General features: G+C 35.6%; 1 protein-coding gene across 6 annotated transcripts in view; it reads left to right on the top strand.

Annotated features, from left to right (window-relative positions):
* The window catches only part of MON2 (MON2 homolog, regulator of endosome-to-Golgi trafficking), a 68,443-nt gene extending 55,348 nt beyond the window's left edge, over positions 1 to 13,095 (top strand). For 5 of the 6 annotated variants that reach the window (XM_048300860.1, XM_048300858.1, XM_048300859.1 and 2 more), the window contains 5 exons: positions 6,353 to 6,413; positions 7,718 to 7,841; positions 8,632 to 8,839; positions 9,552 to 9,634; positions 11,508 to 13,095. In XM_048300860.1, coding sequence (XP_048156817.1) covers positions 6,353 to 6,413; positions 7,718 to 7,841; positions 8,632 to 8,839; positions 9,552 to 9,634; positions 11,508 to 11,671 — 640 coding nt within the window. In that variant the 3' untranslated portion in view covers positions 11,672 to 13,095. Of the gene's footprint in view, positions 1 to 2,484; positions 2,566 to 6,352; positions 6,414 to 7,717; positions 7,842 to 8,631; positions 8,840 to 9,551; positions 9,635 to 11,507 lie in introns of those variants that run through there. The other variant, XM_048300863.1, reaches the window with a different exon arrangement.
* Positions 13,096 to 17,306: the final 4,211 nt, after the last annotated feature.

The raw sequence follows: 17,306 nt of genomic DNA, 5'->3' as shown, positions 1-17,306 counted from the left end.
TTTTCTAATTAAGGTGAACAGCATTAACTATATATATTTCTCCTGAGTTCCATCTTGAAATACTCCACTTACTATGAATTTTCAAAAATTACTTCATATACTGCTGTTCACTTAGAAGCCCATAGTTATGTTGCTTTTGTTTCTACCTAAGATAAATTGACTGCACCTTAATACTTAACCACACTTTATTTATGATACTTAATGAAAAAGGTAGCTAATAGTCATATTTATGATGAACAGATTCCTCTCAAGAATGGAACACATTCTCAATTTCCAACGGGCAGGTTGAGAAAGTCCAGAAGTGAAAAGTAGTAATAATCAGAGACAGACAATTTAATCGTTGAATCATAGAATGGTTTGAGTTGGAAGGAATGTTGAAGATCATCTAGTTCCAAACCCCCTGCCATGGGCAGGACACCCTCCACTAGACCAGCTTGCTCAGAGCCCCATCCAGCCTGGCCTTGGATCTATTTATTTGTTCAACCAAAGGAATATATCATTAGCAAAACATTATCAATTTTCATAATATAGTAAAAGCTTGCTTCAGAGAAGAAATTTTTTTGTCCCTTGGCAATGGGTAAAAATCTATTTCAGTACAGCAAAAATTATCTAGGTTAGACACTAAGGAAACCTTTTACTCTAAGGAAGGTTAGGTATTTTAGGTAACTGCTTAAGAGTGGTATGGAATTTCCATCTTCTGTAAACATCTGTGGGCAAGCATCTTTCAGGAGTACTTTAAGTATATCTAATAGTGTTTTAGAATAAAGAACACAGTGGAACATGAAAAATTTAATTCCCTGATTTTCAGTGTATATGCTGATTTCAGTAACAAATGAATCTTTCTTTTTAACAGAGAACAGTAAAGCTCCTCAGTGCTTTACACTAATATGCTGTGTGTTTAGTTTTGAAACACACAAAAGTGAGCAACCAAACACAGCTGTATTTACTAATGATGGATAAATAGCAGCTTGCCCAAAACAAACAAAAAATAAATACCAATGAAAATTTATTTTAGAGACACATCCATTAGTGAAAATGTGTGTAATAATGAATGGGTTTGGAATAGCATCAATAGGATTATATGGCAATCAGGTGAAAAACCTTCCTATTGTTTTTTCATTTATTTGAAAGAAAATTCTATTAAATAGGAGGACCTTAAAGTAGAAAAGATCACCATGATGGATTAAAAGACACTTCAGTCATCCAAATTTTTATTTTATGCTTCACTGTTTCTTTAATATAAAATAATCTTTGCAGTATCTTGCTTGGTTTTGGTTTTAGCTGCAGTTAGTATTCCTGCTTCCATTCTGAGACAGGCAGTCCACATCAGTTAATGCCCTATACTATATCATTGTTGGGTTTACAGAATTAAAATGAAGGTTTTTCAGGTTATTGTAGAAGAATGTATGTTCCCTTAAAAGTTGCTTTGGGAATACATATTACTATTTGCTGTAATTTAATTATTCCTAAATATTTGCAAAGCAAATGAAACAGTTCCATTTTGCATGTTCTTAGCTGACCAAGGCTGGTACTGCTACAGTTTTTTGGTATTAACTGTTCATAAATCCAGGGAAGTAAAATTATCACAGCTCTTTGGTGTAATTCAGGATAATCACCTATCATCTTCATTACTTTTTTGGCCAAATATATTGTGGTTTTTTTTAATTTACAGTGAGTGATTTATGCTTTACTTGAATATTATTTCAACCATAGAAATTTCATCTTAATGTGTTGCTTGCTAGAAGCTATTACTCTTTATGTTAATTCTAATACCTTTTGCCATTTGTCACACATGGGCAAATATTCTCTGGAGGTAGAAGAAAAATAGTACTTGTGTGAATATTTATGATGCCTGATGATGTCTGTCTTAAGTCTGGTTTTACCTCTTTAGCAACGAGTGTACACTATAACTTCACATACAAAACATGTTTTAGAAAAAATTTTTTAATCATAATTAAAGGTGTCCTTAGAAAAGTGTAGAAAACTTTTCTTTCACCTAGAAACTTTAAGGTTCAAAATAATTAAAAACACTAAAAATAGGCTGGTATTTTATGGAACCACATGGCTACAACAAGAAAATTTGACCTGTTACTATAATTAATGCCCATTATCATTACGCTTTCCAGGCTTGGTGTGAGTAGATGGATTTTGCTTACATAGTTGTATGTTGTGTGGCTACAGAATGTCTGGTTTGGGGTTGTTTTTTTTTTACCTGCCTTATGTTAATCTTTTTCTAAATAGCAGTTTGTCTTCCAAGAGTGTGGTTCCCCTACATACAGTTAGAGCCCTGTCCCTTGGTAGCTTTAGGATAGATAGCCTTTCTGTTCTCTCTATCAGCCTGAGCCTTGTGCTCCTAAAAAAAATTAAAGCTGAAAAGGGAGTACATCTTCCTCATGCCAGTAGTCAGGATGATTATAATAGCAGTCATTTCTCCTTTTCTTCATCCGCTTTGTTCTCCTCCTCCTCCCCATATTGCTACTGAAGCGTGTCTCTCTCGCTGTGATGCAAGGAGGGCTCTAGAGATAGCTGTGGAAGTTCCCCACGTTGAGGTAATTCTCTTCGGATTTTCTTTGCTTTAATCTTTCTGCACTCTGTGCAAGATGCTATGAAACTACCCTTAGCAAGTAGGGCAACCTGCCCTTTTTGGTTTGAAATTTGCTAAATTGTGTCTTCTAGTGGTTTATAATTGCAGTTTACTCAGTCTCTTGAATTTGTAGTTGTTCCACTTGCAAGGAAATTGAATTCAGAATTTTCAAATTTAGTGTGTTCCTTAATTTTTTTTGGTAATTCTCATAGAAAACATATGTCAGTCATAGTGGTGCCTTATTCCAAGGCAATTTGAGAGAATTTATTCACTGTTTTGAAAGTAACAGCCAGAATTTATTGCTGAGTTGAGGTGCATGTCAACCTTCAGGTTGCAGGGGAAGGCAATGAGAATGTACTTTCCAACTATCCATGTTGGTCCTCTATTTAAGGCCAGCCAGGTGGTATAGAACTGTTTTTTGGTGTGTTTCCTGACTTATTTATATTAACAATGAGTTGTGCTTTTTAAAACTTTTGGTACTACTTGGACTTTTGTCCATATCACCAAAATCAATTAACCAAGCCACAGCTGAAGAGAATGCTCATAGTTAGATTCATGACTTATAAACTTGAATTGGTTTTAGTAACCCTGCTGAACCTGACCAAGTGGCTTTACTGCAGCTGTGAGTCAGGTAATCTCTGGTGGCTTTCCAACTTGCAAATGTGTCATGCAGGACAGGGAGGTTATTAAGTTATGTGCAGGAGTGTACAAATTGACTAAAGCCAGCATGGAATGGAAAGGTTCTGAAGCACAAAGAATTTGGGAAATGCAGTTCAGTTGACTCCCCAAGAGGCTGACAGTGAGACAGAGTAACCCCATTACTGTGTTGTCTGGATTTTTAGCATTCTCTAACATGTCACCCCTTGTGACAGGAATAGTTAGATATATACAGTTAGACCTGAATATGGTTAGAACTGAAAATTTACTTTCTTATGCTGGCGTTCTGTAATTTTTTCTAAGCTCTTTGTTTCAAGTAAACCAGAACTTTATCTCACAAAAACCCCTTACTTTTCTTCCTTCGTTCTTGATACATCGTCATACTCCACACTTTCCACTATTAAATGTTTTAGATGTCCTGTGCTATTGTCTGTCCAGGCTTTATGCAAAGCTAGGTAAATTACTTCCTTTTGTACCTTCTCTTCAAATCTTTATTCTCCAAGCCTGACTTAGCACTGCTGGATGGTTCTAAATATGAAACATCTGCATCTCTGTAAGACTCACAAAAGCCTTAATGCAGTCAGTCCTTTGAGCAACACTGCATAACAGATTTGATTAGTTTATCTCCTTTAGCTTTGTTCATTAAAATATGCCAGTGCACTTTGTCTTATTTTTGTATGCATGTTCTCCAAGTTTCCACCTGGCTGAGCATTGGGTAGAAAGATGAAACTATTTCACTGATGTTCTAAGTTTTTAACCAATATTTCAAACATTTTTCTAGTTTAACTCGTAACCCTTCTAGTCACTGTGGTCCTAGAAACCGTATGTGTAGATAGCCTAATATTGCTTCTGGCAGTGAAACTGAGTTGGCATTGATTAGACAAGAGGTCACTGTAATTTGAACCCTTAAATTAAAGCTCTGTGAATAACGGTATTTAAGATAGTGAACCTCTTCTGCACGGTGCCACCTCTATCTTTCGGATAGGAACAGTTTCAAGCCAGCTGTGGGGCTAAATGAGAGGGGATACTCGTTGTTTAAAATGTACAAAGCACAGCAGAAATGGTCTCTGCAGCTTTGTACAAGAAATTTCAAATACAGCCCAGAGAGCCCAGGTAAATGAAAAAGGAAAATACTACTGTCATAGAGAATTAACAACTTCCAAGATAGAAGTTTCAGCTTTTTAAATTTTTTTTTTAAAGCTAGCTACAGCTGAGGAGACTCAATAATCTTGATTTTTGTCATAAATCAAAATGACATTTAAAATTAATACATTTTATATAACTTAATTTACACAAAATTGTCTTCTAGTAAGAAGTAAGAAGCTGGTCTGTTTATTATTTCATATTGTTCTTCTTTCCCAGAGGCTTTCATAGAAGCATGTCAAGCCATTATATACAATAAAATTCAACAAATGTGTGTGTGTAGATATATAGATATAGATACAGATATAATTTATTAGAGCAGAAGTCTATGCTCACATGAGGGAAGTAAATCAATACTTTCCCAAAAGATGCTTCTGAACAGAGTGCTGTGCACAGCAGGACTCCGGGTGGTTGTTAGGTTTTTGCTCTTGGCTCTGAAGCCCTCGCTGTTCAGTGGGCAGGGGCTGGGAGCTCTGTACTGGGGAAAGTTGCTGCATCACACTCTTATCTTTCCTGGCTCTTGACCCTCCAGTACGGTTTGGATATGTTGTGCCAGAACACCAAAGTATTTTGCCCCTAGATAGATGTATCCATATAGGCACCTTACAAAAATCTATTTACTTGGGAATAATTTGCTACGTGAACAAATACGTACCATAATCTGTAGTATATAAGATAGATCAGATATGGATGACTGGGCAGGAAGGTCTTAACATGTCTTTAAGTAAACCTCAGCTCAGCGAGTCATAAATTAGGAAGTGTCAGAGTGAAATCTTCCCTTGTATTTCAACATGACCTGCATTTCTATGTATCATACTAGCTTACATTACTGTTTAAAGGTTTTGCATAGTTAACAGCTCTGTGTGTTAGAAAAGGTACTGACTGAACAACTACTTAATATTTTATTTTATTCTATGTTTTCAACATAAAATTCCAAACTTCATGACTGCTTAATACACAACCCAGTAATAAATACAATATTTCATATTTTATTCTTTGTGGTTTTTTCTAGTCACACATGTAACACTTGTCCGTTTCAAAGATAAATTGATCTAGACTTCATCTACATGAAGTCTCTTTGAGGAGCAGAGATATATTTATTTTTCAAGCAGATACATTGGTACATACATAATACATTCATAATTGTCCAAACTGAAAATTAGCTGTAGGTGTGAAGACTGATCTTCCAGTGTGTTATGCTAAGCACTCAGAAGATGGGGAAGAAACAAGCCTATCTCGGAAAAATCATGTTTGTCTTGGTCAGCAACATACAGGAACACTGAAAGAAAAAATCATGTAAAATAAAACAAAACATCTGTCAGCTAAACTAACCAGATTTGAATGAGATTTCAAAACCTTCAGGGTTCTTAAACTTTCTTTAAAATTGGCAATGGGATGGAGAAGACAGGCCCAGATGAGTACCGTTACGAGGACAAGATTGGCACAAGTTCACAGTCCTATACTGGGCAGCTGCCTTGCCTGTGAGCATGTGCTTAGCTCTGATTCAACAGGGTCTGTTGAATTGCTTCTGGACATTTCACCTGAAAATAAATAAAGAACGCCAGAAAGTTCTAAATTTCTTCAAAACTATTGTTTATAAAATGGGTTTTTCCTTTAATAAAATTCATTAAGAATGAGAACATATACATAATTTCAGTTAGCAGGGGAAAAGGACATGGTAATGTCCCATTAATGAAAAGTTTTTCATTAATGTAGAGGAAAATGTAAAATTAAAAAAAATTTTTACAGATGAACTGCTGAAACTTGAAAGTATTTTTCTTGCATAGTGAGTGAAAAAAATAGGTTGGTCAAAGCCCCCATCCAACCTGGCCTTGTGATCATTAATCATTACCATATAATAGTACCAACTTGATGCATGTAATAACTGTAAATGTAATGTGTTTTCCCATACTTACCTCCTTACACATGATGTAAATTTAAAGTATAATGCACTTTGTTTATTTTTAGTACACCTCCTGATAATCTCTCAATTCAAGAATTTCAGAAGAATGAGAGTATTGATGTTGAGGTAAGGAACTTTTAACAAATATACTATTGCAAGTAACAAATTAGTGACATTGACAAGTTGCATTCGGTTCTGAAATAATTTTTTGAAAAGTTACCCTTTCATTACTTTTTCTGTGATATTGTTTTCATTTTTGAAAACAAGACAGGAAATTCATAGGCCCAGAATTCAGCTTCTTCAGGGTGATGCAAAAAGTAGGAAGTGGGGTGCCACAAACTGCTTCTTTTCCTCTCATCTTCAAAACAGTGTAGAGTGGCTAAGCCAGAATGTTTCTGCCTCTAACTCATTATGTGATCCTTACTATTATGTTATTGCTGAGCATTTACACAGGTATTGTAGACCACAGAGAAAGCTGACAATTAAACATAAAAGGAGTGCTTTCTGCATTGAGAGGGCGATTAGCAAAAATTCATTTTTTCTTAGACATTGTTGCCCTTAAAATGTGTTCTCAATATTGAGAAGCTTTGGCATAAATGAAGAAATTATGTGTTGTTCATGCAGCACAAAGATCGCTGTAATTGTAAAGAGAAAATGTTTGGTTTCATAAGGCCGAAGAAAATTAAGAGAAGATGATACTTGAAGTGAGGAGCAACTTGTCCCCTTTAACTCCAGGGCAAAGAAATGTGGCAGAACAGAGATTAGGGATACAAAACAAAAGGAGTTGCAGAGAAGACGTGGCAGTATCAGTGGTTTCATCACCGTCATCTTTCCAGAGGGGTGGCTGGAACACAAAGATATCCGGATGAAAAACGGGAGCAGTTCTGCCTGCAGTGAGCAGAATTCTCAAATCTAATGGATTAATTTATGGAGACGTAAACCCACTTTGTTCCTGAATGGGAGCATCAAGACAAGGATGGAGAGCATTTCTGTTAATGTGTATTGCCTTAAGCTTGTTTAGATAATTAACACACTTGTTCTGCTTTGCAGATGTCACATTGTTAGGGATGTGGTATGTGTGTTAATGTCATAGTGAGGGTATTGAGTTGCGGTTAAGGGAGAGAGAGATTCCTCATGCTAGATTTTCTCTTTTCAAAACCATAAATTCGATTTGAAGACTACACTTCAAATGTCATTTGAAATCTGATCAGAAACTCTGGCAAAAGTGGTGGGGGGAAAGGTTTATTATTTCAAGTTAATTGTCCCATGCAAGACCACACTTTTGGACATATCTGCAAATTTCAAATGCTAGCAACAGAAGATTTTGTGAAGTCTAATTAGGCCTTTCTCTCTTGTTAAATGTTTCTTCATACTAGATTTACAATTTTATTATTTAGAAAACCAATATAAATATATGTGATTTATTTTAGGTGGTGCAGCTTATCAGCACAGAGATACTGCCATATGCTAATTTTATTCCTAAGGAATTTGTTGGTCAAATAATGACTATGCTCAATAAAGGCTCAATACATTCTCAGTCATCCTCCTTTACAGGTATGGTACCTGAATGACAAAAAAATACAGTGTTTAAATCTACTAGAAAATAATTAAAATGTTGAGAGTACTTACTATGATAAAGACTTGAAGTTCCCTGGCACAAATTCAATATAGACCGTTTGATATCTAACATTTTTTATAAACTATATTTTGTGGAAGTTGCCAAGCTTTCCTTGCAATTTTTAAAAAATTACTTCCTTACTGCTTGGACCGTATAATATATAATATTGTACTTGTGTTACTTTCTACATAGTTTATTTTCCTTTGTGCCAGTTCTAGCAATCATTTCAGACAATTGTAAGACAGATATAATATCCTGTTCTTAAAAACTAAATGACCTTAGTGTAACTATATGGTGTACCTAACCAGATACCTTCTCTGCCTTTAAGACAAAACATTTCTAGGGATTTTTGGAAAGATGAAAAAACTGGACATAAACCATTACATAGAAAAATACTTGAATTGTACGGTACCAAATATGAGTAGTACCTACAATGTAGGACTGGGTTTGCTGTTTTTAGATTATTTCATGTATTTTATAGTTAAAGCAATGTCAGGTACATGACATGTTACTGAGAATGTGGCAGAATGAATTTCTTGTTTTTGGAACTATTGTGATTTTTGCACAGTCATTTTTTCTTAGAATGTATTCTTATTATTTGTTCTTATCACTGTTAATATTTTTTAATACTAGAGAAGTGATAACCTTTTCTCAATTTATAATAAACTGATTGAAATGCAGCATCATGCACACTGCACAATTAAATGCATTATTTTACTTCGACAGAAGCCGAAATAGATATTCGAATGAGAGAGGAGTTTTCTAAGGTGTGTTTTGAAACACTGCTCCAATTTTCATTCAGTAATAAAGTCACAACTCCTCAAGAAGGCTACATCTCTAGAATGGCACTTTCTGTGCTCTTGAAAAGGTCACAGGATGTATTGCATCGCTACATAGAAGATGAGAGATTGAGTGGCAAATGTCCTCTTCCACGGTATGTGCGTTGTCTTTAGAAAATAAAGGTATTACCAGGACTTTATGAAAAGAAGTTTGCATTCAAAATATCACTTAGTCATGAAAAAAATGAGGGGTGTGGGAGATAATGAAATTTAAAAGGCAGGGAAATCTTTATGGGGAAGATATTTCAAAGAAAATTGCTGGTACCAAATTTTTTTTTAAAAACCTTTAAGTAGCAATGGTCATAGTCTGTGCTGTTACATTTTCAGTTACTGAAACAATGTTTCTGATCTCTCTAGCTAATATTTCTGAAATCGGATTTCCTTTTATTCCCAGTAGAGCTATTTGTAGTTTCTAAATTCAGAGGTGGGTAGAATATCCTCAAAAATACGATAAAACATCCAAACAGCAATATTGTGAATCATTACTCAAGTAAGTGTTCTTGAAATGGAAAAATTGACTGAAATACTAAGAAATTCTTTAAAATGGGAACTTACTTGAAATTTGCTTAACTTTTGAAGGTTTTTGATCATGAATGTGGAAAATTATTATCTTTATGTTAGCCTTATCACTTACCCTGATATGAGTGTTTTCAGATTGAGATTTGTATGGTGTTGCTGTTTCCAGTATCACAGCTAAAGCTGTCCTCGCTGAGATAACAGCAATAATGGTGGGAAAGTTTTTTCTATAAAACTTATATTATTGAAACAAAAATGAGTAGTTGACTGTTTGCATTTTTTCATTTGTAGGCAGCAAGTAACAGAAATAATATTTGTTTTAAAAGCTGTCAGTACTCTCATAGATTCACTTAAAAAGACTCAACCTGAAAATGGTAAGTTGATGGTTGTTAAGTAACATGGTTCTAAATAAGGTAACATTATATCTTCGCCAAAGATGCATTTATTATTTCCTTTAGTAGTCTTCCCAGAAATTTGAAAGAAAAGTGTAGTCTGTAAGAGTCAGTATTCTGTAATTCTTTGTATATGTAGGTGGCAGGTAGACAGCAAGAAACCCCACAAAGTTCTTCCAGCATGCCTAAAAGTATAAGAACCTAAGATATGTTTAATAAAAGAGAAAACCTCAATTTATGGTGTCCTTTATTAGATAAAGCTTGGTGTCTTCTGAAAACAAAGAAAAAAAACCCCGTTCCAAAAATATTAATAGAATTCTTAAATATATGAAGCCTGGCTAGACACTTTTTTCCTTCTCATGATACCTTTGTAGGTTGCTATGGATCATGTTCACATAGGTGCAATCTGCAGTTAAAGGGGTGTACAAGTTAAATGCATGGACAGGCTGGTAGATACATACACTTGTGCTCTTGCTTTCCCTCTCTTCCTGCTCTATTATTTCCTGTCCCCTGGATTGAGCTTAGCTCATTGATGCCTGAGTAAATGGTTGACAGATGTATTTAAATGGCTGAATTAAATGAAAGACCTCAATTTCATTTATAATCGTGTATCCTGTTCCTCTTGTAAGCTGCACCTTCGGTATGTGTGGAGAGTTCTTGGAAGGAAACAATCATGAGTCTTGGTTAAGCCCACTGTATTGGGCTCTGAAGTTGTGACAGAATTGTGTATACATTTCCCCCTACCTCCCTGCTTTTGATATTAGGAGGAACAGGAAAAAACACCCTTTTCAATCCTGAAACAAACAAATGAAACACCCTTTCCAGAAAAACACAGGCAGGTGAGTTTCTGGAAAGAGGCAGTTCCTCATTTGCATCATCACTGAGCAGCCAGAGTTATAATGATACAGTTTCCAAGGTTCATGGCAAAAGGGTGCAAGTTTTATGCCGGGATGCTAACTCTGAAGGTAACTGAAGTGCTACTTTAGTGGGTCTTCCTCTTAGAGGGGTAGAGTAGCCAACTCAGCTGGACTGTTCCCCACATCCCTCTTCCTGCAATGAGAGACATATTTCCCCTGGTCCATATGCAGCACTGCTTGCCAAACCTCCCACACACTTTCTTAGAAAGAGAACCACTGGAAAAATTACAGAATCATTTCACTCTCACTTCTTCTACCTTTTAATAATTTTATTTATTTAAGATAATTATTACTGTTGTCTGAAGCCAGGGCTTTGTTCTTTTTTGAAAGCAGAGCTAAAACAGAAATAAGCAAGGAAGTGACATTATAATAAGATTCATGCTACAGTGTTTAATTTTACTTGTTGGAGTAACAAAACTTCACCATGGATATTTTTTGTCTTTGTCCAGTGTTTTCTACCTTTGCGTTCTATAGTTCTTGTAATCTGAAATGATCTAAAATCAATAGAAAGTCTCACTGCTGACAATTTTCCAAAAGTGAAATGTGCATCCAGTTCAATTTTCTGTCAACAGTTGAGAAAAGCAGGCAGAAAACGCTTGTGTATTACAGATTGAATAGAAGTATTATGTTAAATTTGTCAGTTCTTTATCCCAAAACCACAGTGAATGACTTATATGTAGAAACACAGGTGTGTAGCACCACTTTAAGGATATTATCCATCTGGCCTCCAGTTGCAGTTGAAAAAACAAATGGTTCTCCTGCAGAAATCTTGGCCCATATCTGAGTGCCCTGCATGGATGCCACAGTGTCTGTATAGCACCAAGTACCTATGTTTAGGCACACTGTGAGTGTGCCCTGACTTAGAGGTATTGAAAAAAATCTGTTGTTAGTATTTGGACAGTAGTAAGTGATTCAGTCTGTTCTTTTCTTCCCTGCAGTTGATTCTAGCACATGGGCACAAGTTATTGCCTTGTACCCGACTTTAGTAGAATGTATCACTTGTTCATCCTCAGAAGTGTGCTCTGCTTTGAAGGAGGCACTGGTTCCCTTTAAGGACTTCATGCATCCACCAGCATCCAAGGTACAGAATGGAGAGTCTTGACCCCATAAAACTTCTTTTTGATCCTTGAAGGGAATATCCAAAAATGTTTGCTCCCAGTTCAAGTTTCTCTGAGGAAATCTCTTGTGACTAGTACTTTGGCAACCAGTGCTGACTGCCTCTAACTGTACTAACGAGAGCTCAGTAAGTCGTGAATACAGGCTTTATCTCAAAGGTTCCAGAGTGAGTAGCAGTGCAAACCTTTAATAAATTTAACTGACTAGTTGGAATCATTTATAATCTAATGTACTTGCTACAGTATCTTGAAGTGGTGATTGAAAAGTGGGCTTATGTACAGCTTGTTGTGTATGTGTTAATGATGTAATTAAAAATATTTCAATTCAGTCAGATTTATTAGGCTGGTGTTTTGCACCCTTTTTTGAAGTACGAATTGTACTAAAATTTTATGCAAGATGGTACTGTAACATTCCATATATCTGTAACCAGCCTTTGTAAACAAAGGGAACTGATATACTTGTGTGTATAATAAATGGTACAGTTATGTATAAAATAGTTGCATTTATTATTTAAATTCTTTTAAAAATATTGATAATGTCAAATGCCTGAAAATGTATTTATTATGAATAAGTTGTATGCTTGCATTTTTACTTACAGTTTGCCTTCTAAATTGCCAGATATGCTCATTCATATCTGATCATGTTAGTTTTTGCTTAATTGAATGTATCATCTTTGTGGCCATTGGACATCTGCAAAGGGTCATACAACAAAAGATTGAAGTAAGCAGTCACAGTCTGCTGACCTCAAACTTCAGAGTAGTTGACCTGAAATAAGTTTGAATATGCAGAAATCCACTGTAGCACTTCAGCACTACCATACCTCACTTTATAATAAATTTGTTTCAAGATGTTTGTTCTACTTAACTCTATCCATTTTTGCAGTTGCAGCCTTGCTTTAAAAAGAAAACAAACATATTTGAGGGTTGTTAGCCTTTTTTGACCTTCTTGGCAAGTATCACAGTCTTTGAATCGACCCAAGAAAGGCAAGTTCAAATATCTAAAATACTTGGCTGTAATATTTTGTTAATAATTTTAAGTGTTTTGTTTTGTAATGTCTTTTCAACCCAAACAAATTGTTCTAATCTTTTAATTATAAATCGTGTCTGATAAAAACCATGAAAAGTGTATTTTTGAAGATAGTTACTCATTTAGAAATGCAGTAAAATTTGTCATAAAGTAAATGTGAATTTGTTTCACTTTCACGTAATACACAATTGAAGCAAACCACTTTTAATAGTATTGTTTTTAAAGTTTGTGATCTAGCATTTAAAGTTATTTAATTAATCTTGATTTCAATAATGTTTCACCTGTATTCACATTTTTAATCTGTGATGTGAAAGCACAAAGGCCAAATGGAAAAAGAAAAAAATAGAAAAAGACAGGTGCCTTTCTATGGATTTCAGAATTTCAGAGCTTACCCTTAGGGTTTTATTTCTTCAAGTCTTTTGTAGATATTAAAAGATCGTCATGCATAAGAAATGGTATTACATCTGTTTGCTTTGCACTTTCCTTGCTAAAGGGACACTGATTGGTATATGTGAATAGGTGTAAAAGTTGTAGAAGCTTCAAGCTGAAGGTGTGATGAACTGGTCAGGGTTACCCTGCATGAATAATGTTCGCCAGGCAGTTCTTTGGACAGCTTGCTCCCACAAGTTTCCGGTTAATGGTCCTTTTTAAAAGCTTTCTGCTTCAAAGTACAGTAAATGTTAAAGAGGCTTCAAGACTTTGCACATTTCTGTGACCAAAGTTACATGGAACCTAATTGTCAAACCTGAATAGTTTTAAGAGAATACACACATTAAGGAAACAAATGCTTCTTGTTAATAGAATTTATGTCAAAATACCTTCTCTGGAGGAGCATTTCCAGTATACTGCAGAACTGGGTCTTGCATACACGTAACAACATTATCCATTCTCTGAAAGCGAAAGCCTGACAACTGCTCTCCTAATTAGTGGAAGATAAGTCAAGGTCATTAAAAAAACAAACTGTAGGGCAGGAAAGAAGGGAATTAATTTGTTTTAGAATATATAGATGTGCAGACCAAGCTATGGGTGAATTTGTTTCTAATTAGTTTCTAATGGATTTTTCAGTGATAATACAGATGCATTTGTCCATTGAGGCAAATCTTCATCTTTATCTGTAATTCAAAAAGGGATGCATGAGTCTTTCCTGACTCTAGAGCTTAGACTACTTTACACCTATGAATATTAATCTTCAAAAGGTTTTGAAATAAACTACCAATGAGCTAACTTACCATCCTTTTCTCTTAATTACAAAATGAATAATATCTGTGCTATTTGAGGCATGTTTTGGCCATGCAGTCTGAGGTTGACCACATTAAAACTGCTTTTTTGTATTTTGTATAAATAGTTTGAAAACTAAAAGATACTTAGCTTAGAAAATGTTTTCATTGACTAATTTTGTCTGTGAACAAGAATTATTCCCTTTACTGTGCCTTCTTGTCCAACACTCAAATATTTCCTCCAACTTGAAATATCAGTTTCTTTTTTCTATTTGTACTTTTTGCTAAGCGTTCTTAGGGCATCTTTGATTCAGCAGCATTTTTGAATATTTAAATTTCACATTTTTACACGTTCCTAGCAAGGTAAATCTTGTTCAGAAGAAATTGAATTAATTCAACATTACCTCTTGAGTAGACCCATGTCCAAGTTCTTTTCAAATCTGTAGGGTTGCTTAGTCATGAGAATTTAAAAATGTGGACATTTTCAGGATGGGGTCTGCAGTGTCGCTGAAGTCAGCTCTAAGTGTGGTACAGCTGACTGAATAGAAATGCATCCGCTGGAAGTTAGAAGATAAGCATTAATTGCTTATTAAATGTAACCACAATCTTCACCTTTTTTCTTCTTGTCCACAACTTTAAAACGGACATGGATGGGAATCCAAGGAGGAAATTATTAGATTATTAGCATGTTCATATCAAGACTTCGGATTACTTGGGAAAACTTGTATGTCTCAGTGCCATGACCATTGCCTTAATGTACATGAGGATTTAAGATTGCATAGAACTGATTATGAAAAAAGAACAGATGTCTCAAGCTGGGAACTTTTTATAGAAAGTCTTATTCCTAGAACTAACCTACAGTAGTTATTTGCTTATCATCCGAGATGGTTATCTAACTGGACATCTGTTTTGCTCCCTTGTATATGAGCCTGCTTCTCCTCCTGCTTTATTGGTGAACTGTGAACTGTGGGTTACTGGACATTAAAAATACACATGAAACACATGCTCACCGTTAGTTATTTACAAGAGTAAGTAAGAGTATGTCTGTGAAACTTGAGTAGGTTATCACAGTATTCTGCAGATGGGGTTCTTTTTTTAAGGCAGGTTGAGTTGTTTCTTCTTCCCAAAGAGCAAATCTTCTCATAGCTGGCCCTGAACTCTTCAGGCAAGATATTTTTAGTGAGGCTAATGCCTTTCTTTTCCTCAGCACATGGCAAACACAAGTACTAGTCATCAGTGTATTTTACAGAAATTCATTTAGAAGCTCAGGATAGGAATGTTCTTGAGGGGAGGGAGGAGGAAAGCACATTTTCTACTCATCTGTTTCTGTACAGCTCAGTTCTGTGTCTCTTCACTAGTCGTTCACTTCACATTTGTAGCTAGCTACTCATTTTGTGTATGGGAAGGCAACCTTCAGCTTGAGTCCTCCTGAATAAGGTGAGGCTCTGTAAGCATGAGAAGAAACTGCTGTGCACAGCTGCCTTGTGAGCAGTGCACATTCTGACTGTGATACTGCCACAGGCCCAGTAAGACTGTTTAGAGTGGGGTGTGTCAGAAAGTTCCAAATAAGGCAGCTCTAGTGTGTAGGTTTTGTTTGAATTGAAATCCAAAATCGTGCACAGACATTGTCTACATCTGTAGGTGAAAACCATTTAGCCATCAGCAAAATATTGATATTATATTTTTATTCCCCAAGAAAAGCCTATTTTCTCCCTGGATTTTTCACCCCTACCTTCTCACAGTATCTTCTATATGTGCTTCTCTGTGTGTGCTTCAGTTGTAACTTTTGGATGCAGGGACTCTTTGTCTAGACAGCATTTTGTGTATCAGGGCAAGTACAAGTCCAATAAAAATAATCATCAGTGTAGAACACAGATTTCATTTGGAGAGTGGATGCTCTTTAGAGTTCATAGCTGAATTTTAGTGTTCAGATTAATGTCATACTCAAAGTACCTGACTGCTGTCTAATTTAGGACAGACAGCATTACACCCACTAGGAACCAATTGCTGGGATCAAGAATGACTACAGCAGCAGCAAGTGAGCAAAGTATTGGATGGGTGATTTAAGATAACTTGCGTAAGAAAGAAAGAAAGTGAAATTAAATATTCACAATTCTTGGGGGAAGGGAGAACCTCAAAATAAAAATGACTGGACTTAAAGAAGTCAGACCACAGAAAATTGATAACATCTCACAGAATACAAGTCTGAAGTAAGAGAGGAACTGAGGAGATAGGACAGTTTCTTGGAGATGTGAAGGTCACGACTGAAAGTATGTGCCAGACAAGCTGTAATAAGAGACCAGCTCAGGTTAAAGGAATTTCATCGACTTTAAACACAGTGAGGGGAGGCCTATGAAAGATGGAAATTTAGATACCACCAAAGATGAGTGTTAACAGATAGGGATGAAAGTAGATACACCTGTCAGCTGACAGAGAATAAATGCCTAAGTAGTAAAAGGTTTGTATTAACAAAAATGCTGACTACCTAAAGGAGTGTGGCTGTTTACACTGTTTTCAGAGCTGCAGTTTGTGTGTTGAATTTTTTGGTTTGTTATGGTGACGGCTAATCCAAAACATCAGAAATCTACTGCCAGTGTATCGCTTATGCAACTGATATGAGTGACAAAGATTGAAGAAGCTTGCCTAGAAAAAAGGGAAACAGGAGAGAAAATGGTTACATGTTGGCAAATTTACTGGGCCTGAAGAATTTCTTCCTGGTATTTAAAGAATTACTTTGAGTAACTTCAGTATTTTTAAGATCATCTTTGTGATGTCCTTGTGTCCTATCAGTTAGAGAGTAACATGCTAAAAACTGATCTTTTTCTTTCTAAGCTCCTTATTTAAGAATTTATGTCTTAATTATGAAACAACTTTGATAAAAAGGGTAACATTTACCTGTATGTTTACTGTGCTAACTACAGGATTTCACTAGCAAGAGATGAGGCTATTCATTGCTTGAATTTACTTCATTAGCTGTGTTTAGAGGAATTCTCAGATAAGCTTACTTTTATAATCAGTTTGATAAGCTTTTTTCTCTCTCCATGTCAACACATTTATTCCCACTTCCTGCCTTAAAAACTTCATAATCGCATTTATCAGCAGTGTAGTCTTCTTTTCACCTAAAATTGTGTTCCTTATGGAAAGAATGAGTTAAGTACAGCTACCATATTTTTCTTCAATCAAAAATATTGTGATGTTGAAACATACTCAAAGTCATCAGCCCCTTGGTCTGTTTTGTTTTCAGAAGAGATTAGCAATAACTAAATAAGAAACAAAAGCCCTTGGAAGTCAGGTATCTGGCATCTTCACAGTTTTGTTACTGAAGACCCTGATCTTCAAGCTGGAGTCATACCTGCTGCTCTCTGTGCACAGAATATC

This window comes from Corvus hawaiiensis, chromosome 4, assembly GCF_020740725.1.
Source record: "Corvus hawaiiensis isolate bCorHaw1 chromosome 4, bCorHaw1.pri.cur, whole genome shotgun sequence".
NCBI lineage: Eukaryota > Metazoa > Chordata > Aves > Passeriformes > Corvidae > Corvus > Corvus hawaiiensis.
The sequence above is the reverse complement of the archived record's forward strand: the minus strand, read 5'-3'. Positions and strand labels throughout refer to the sequence as shown.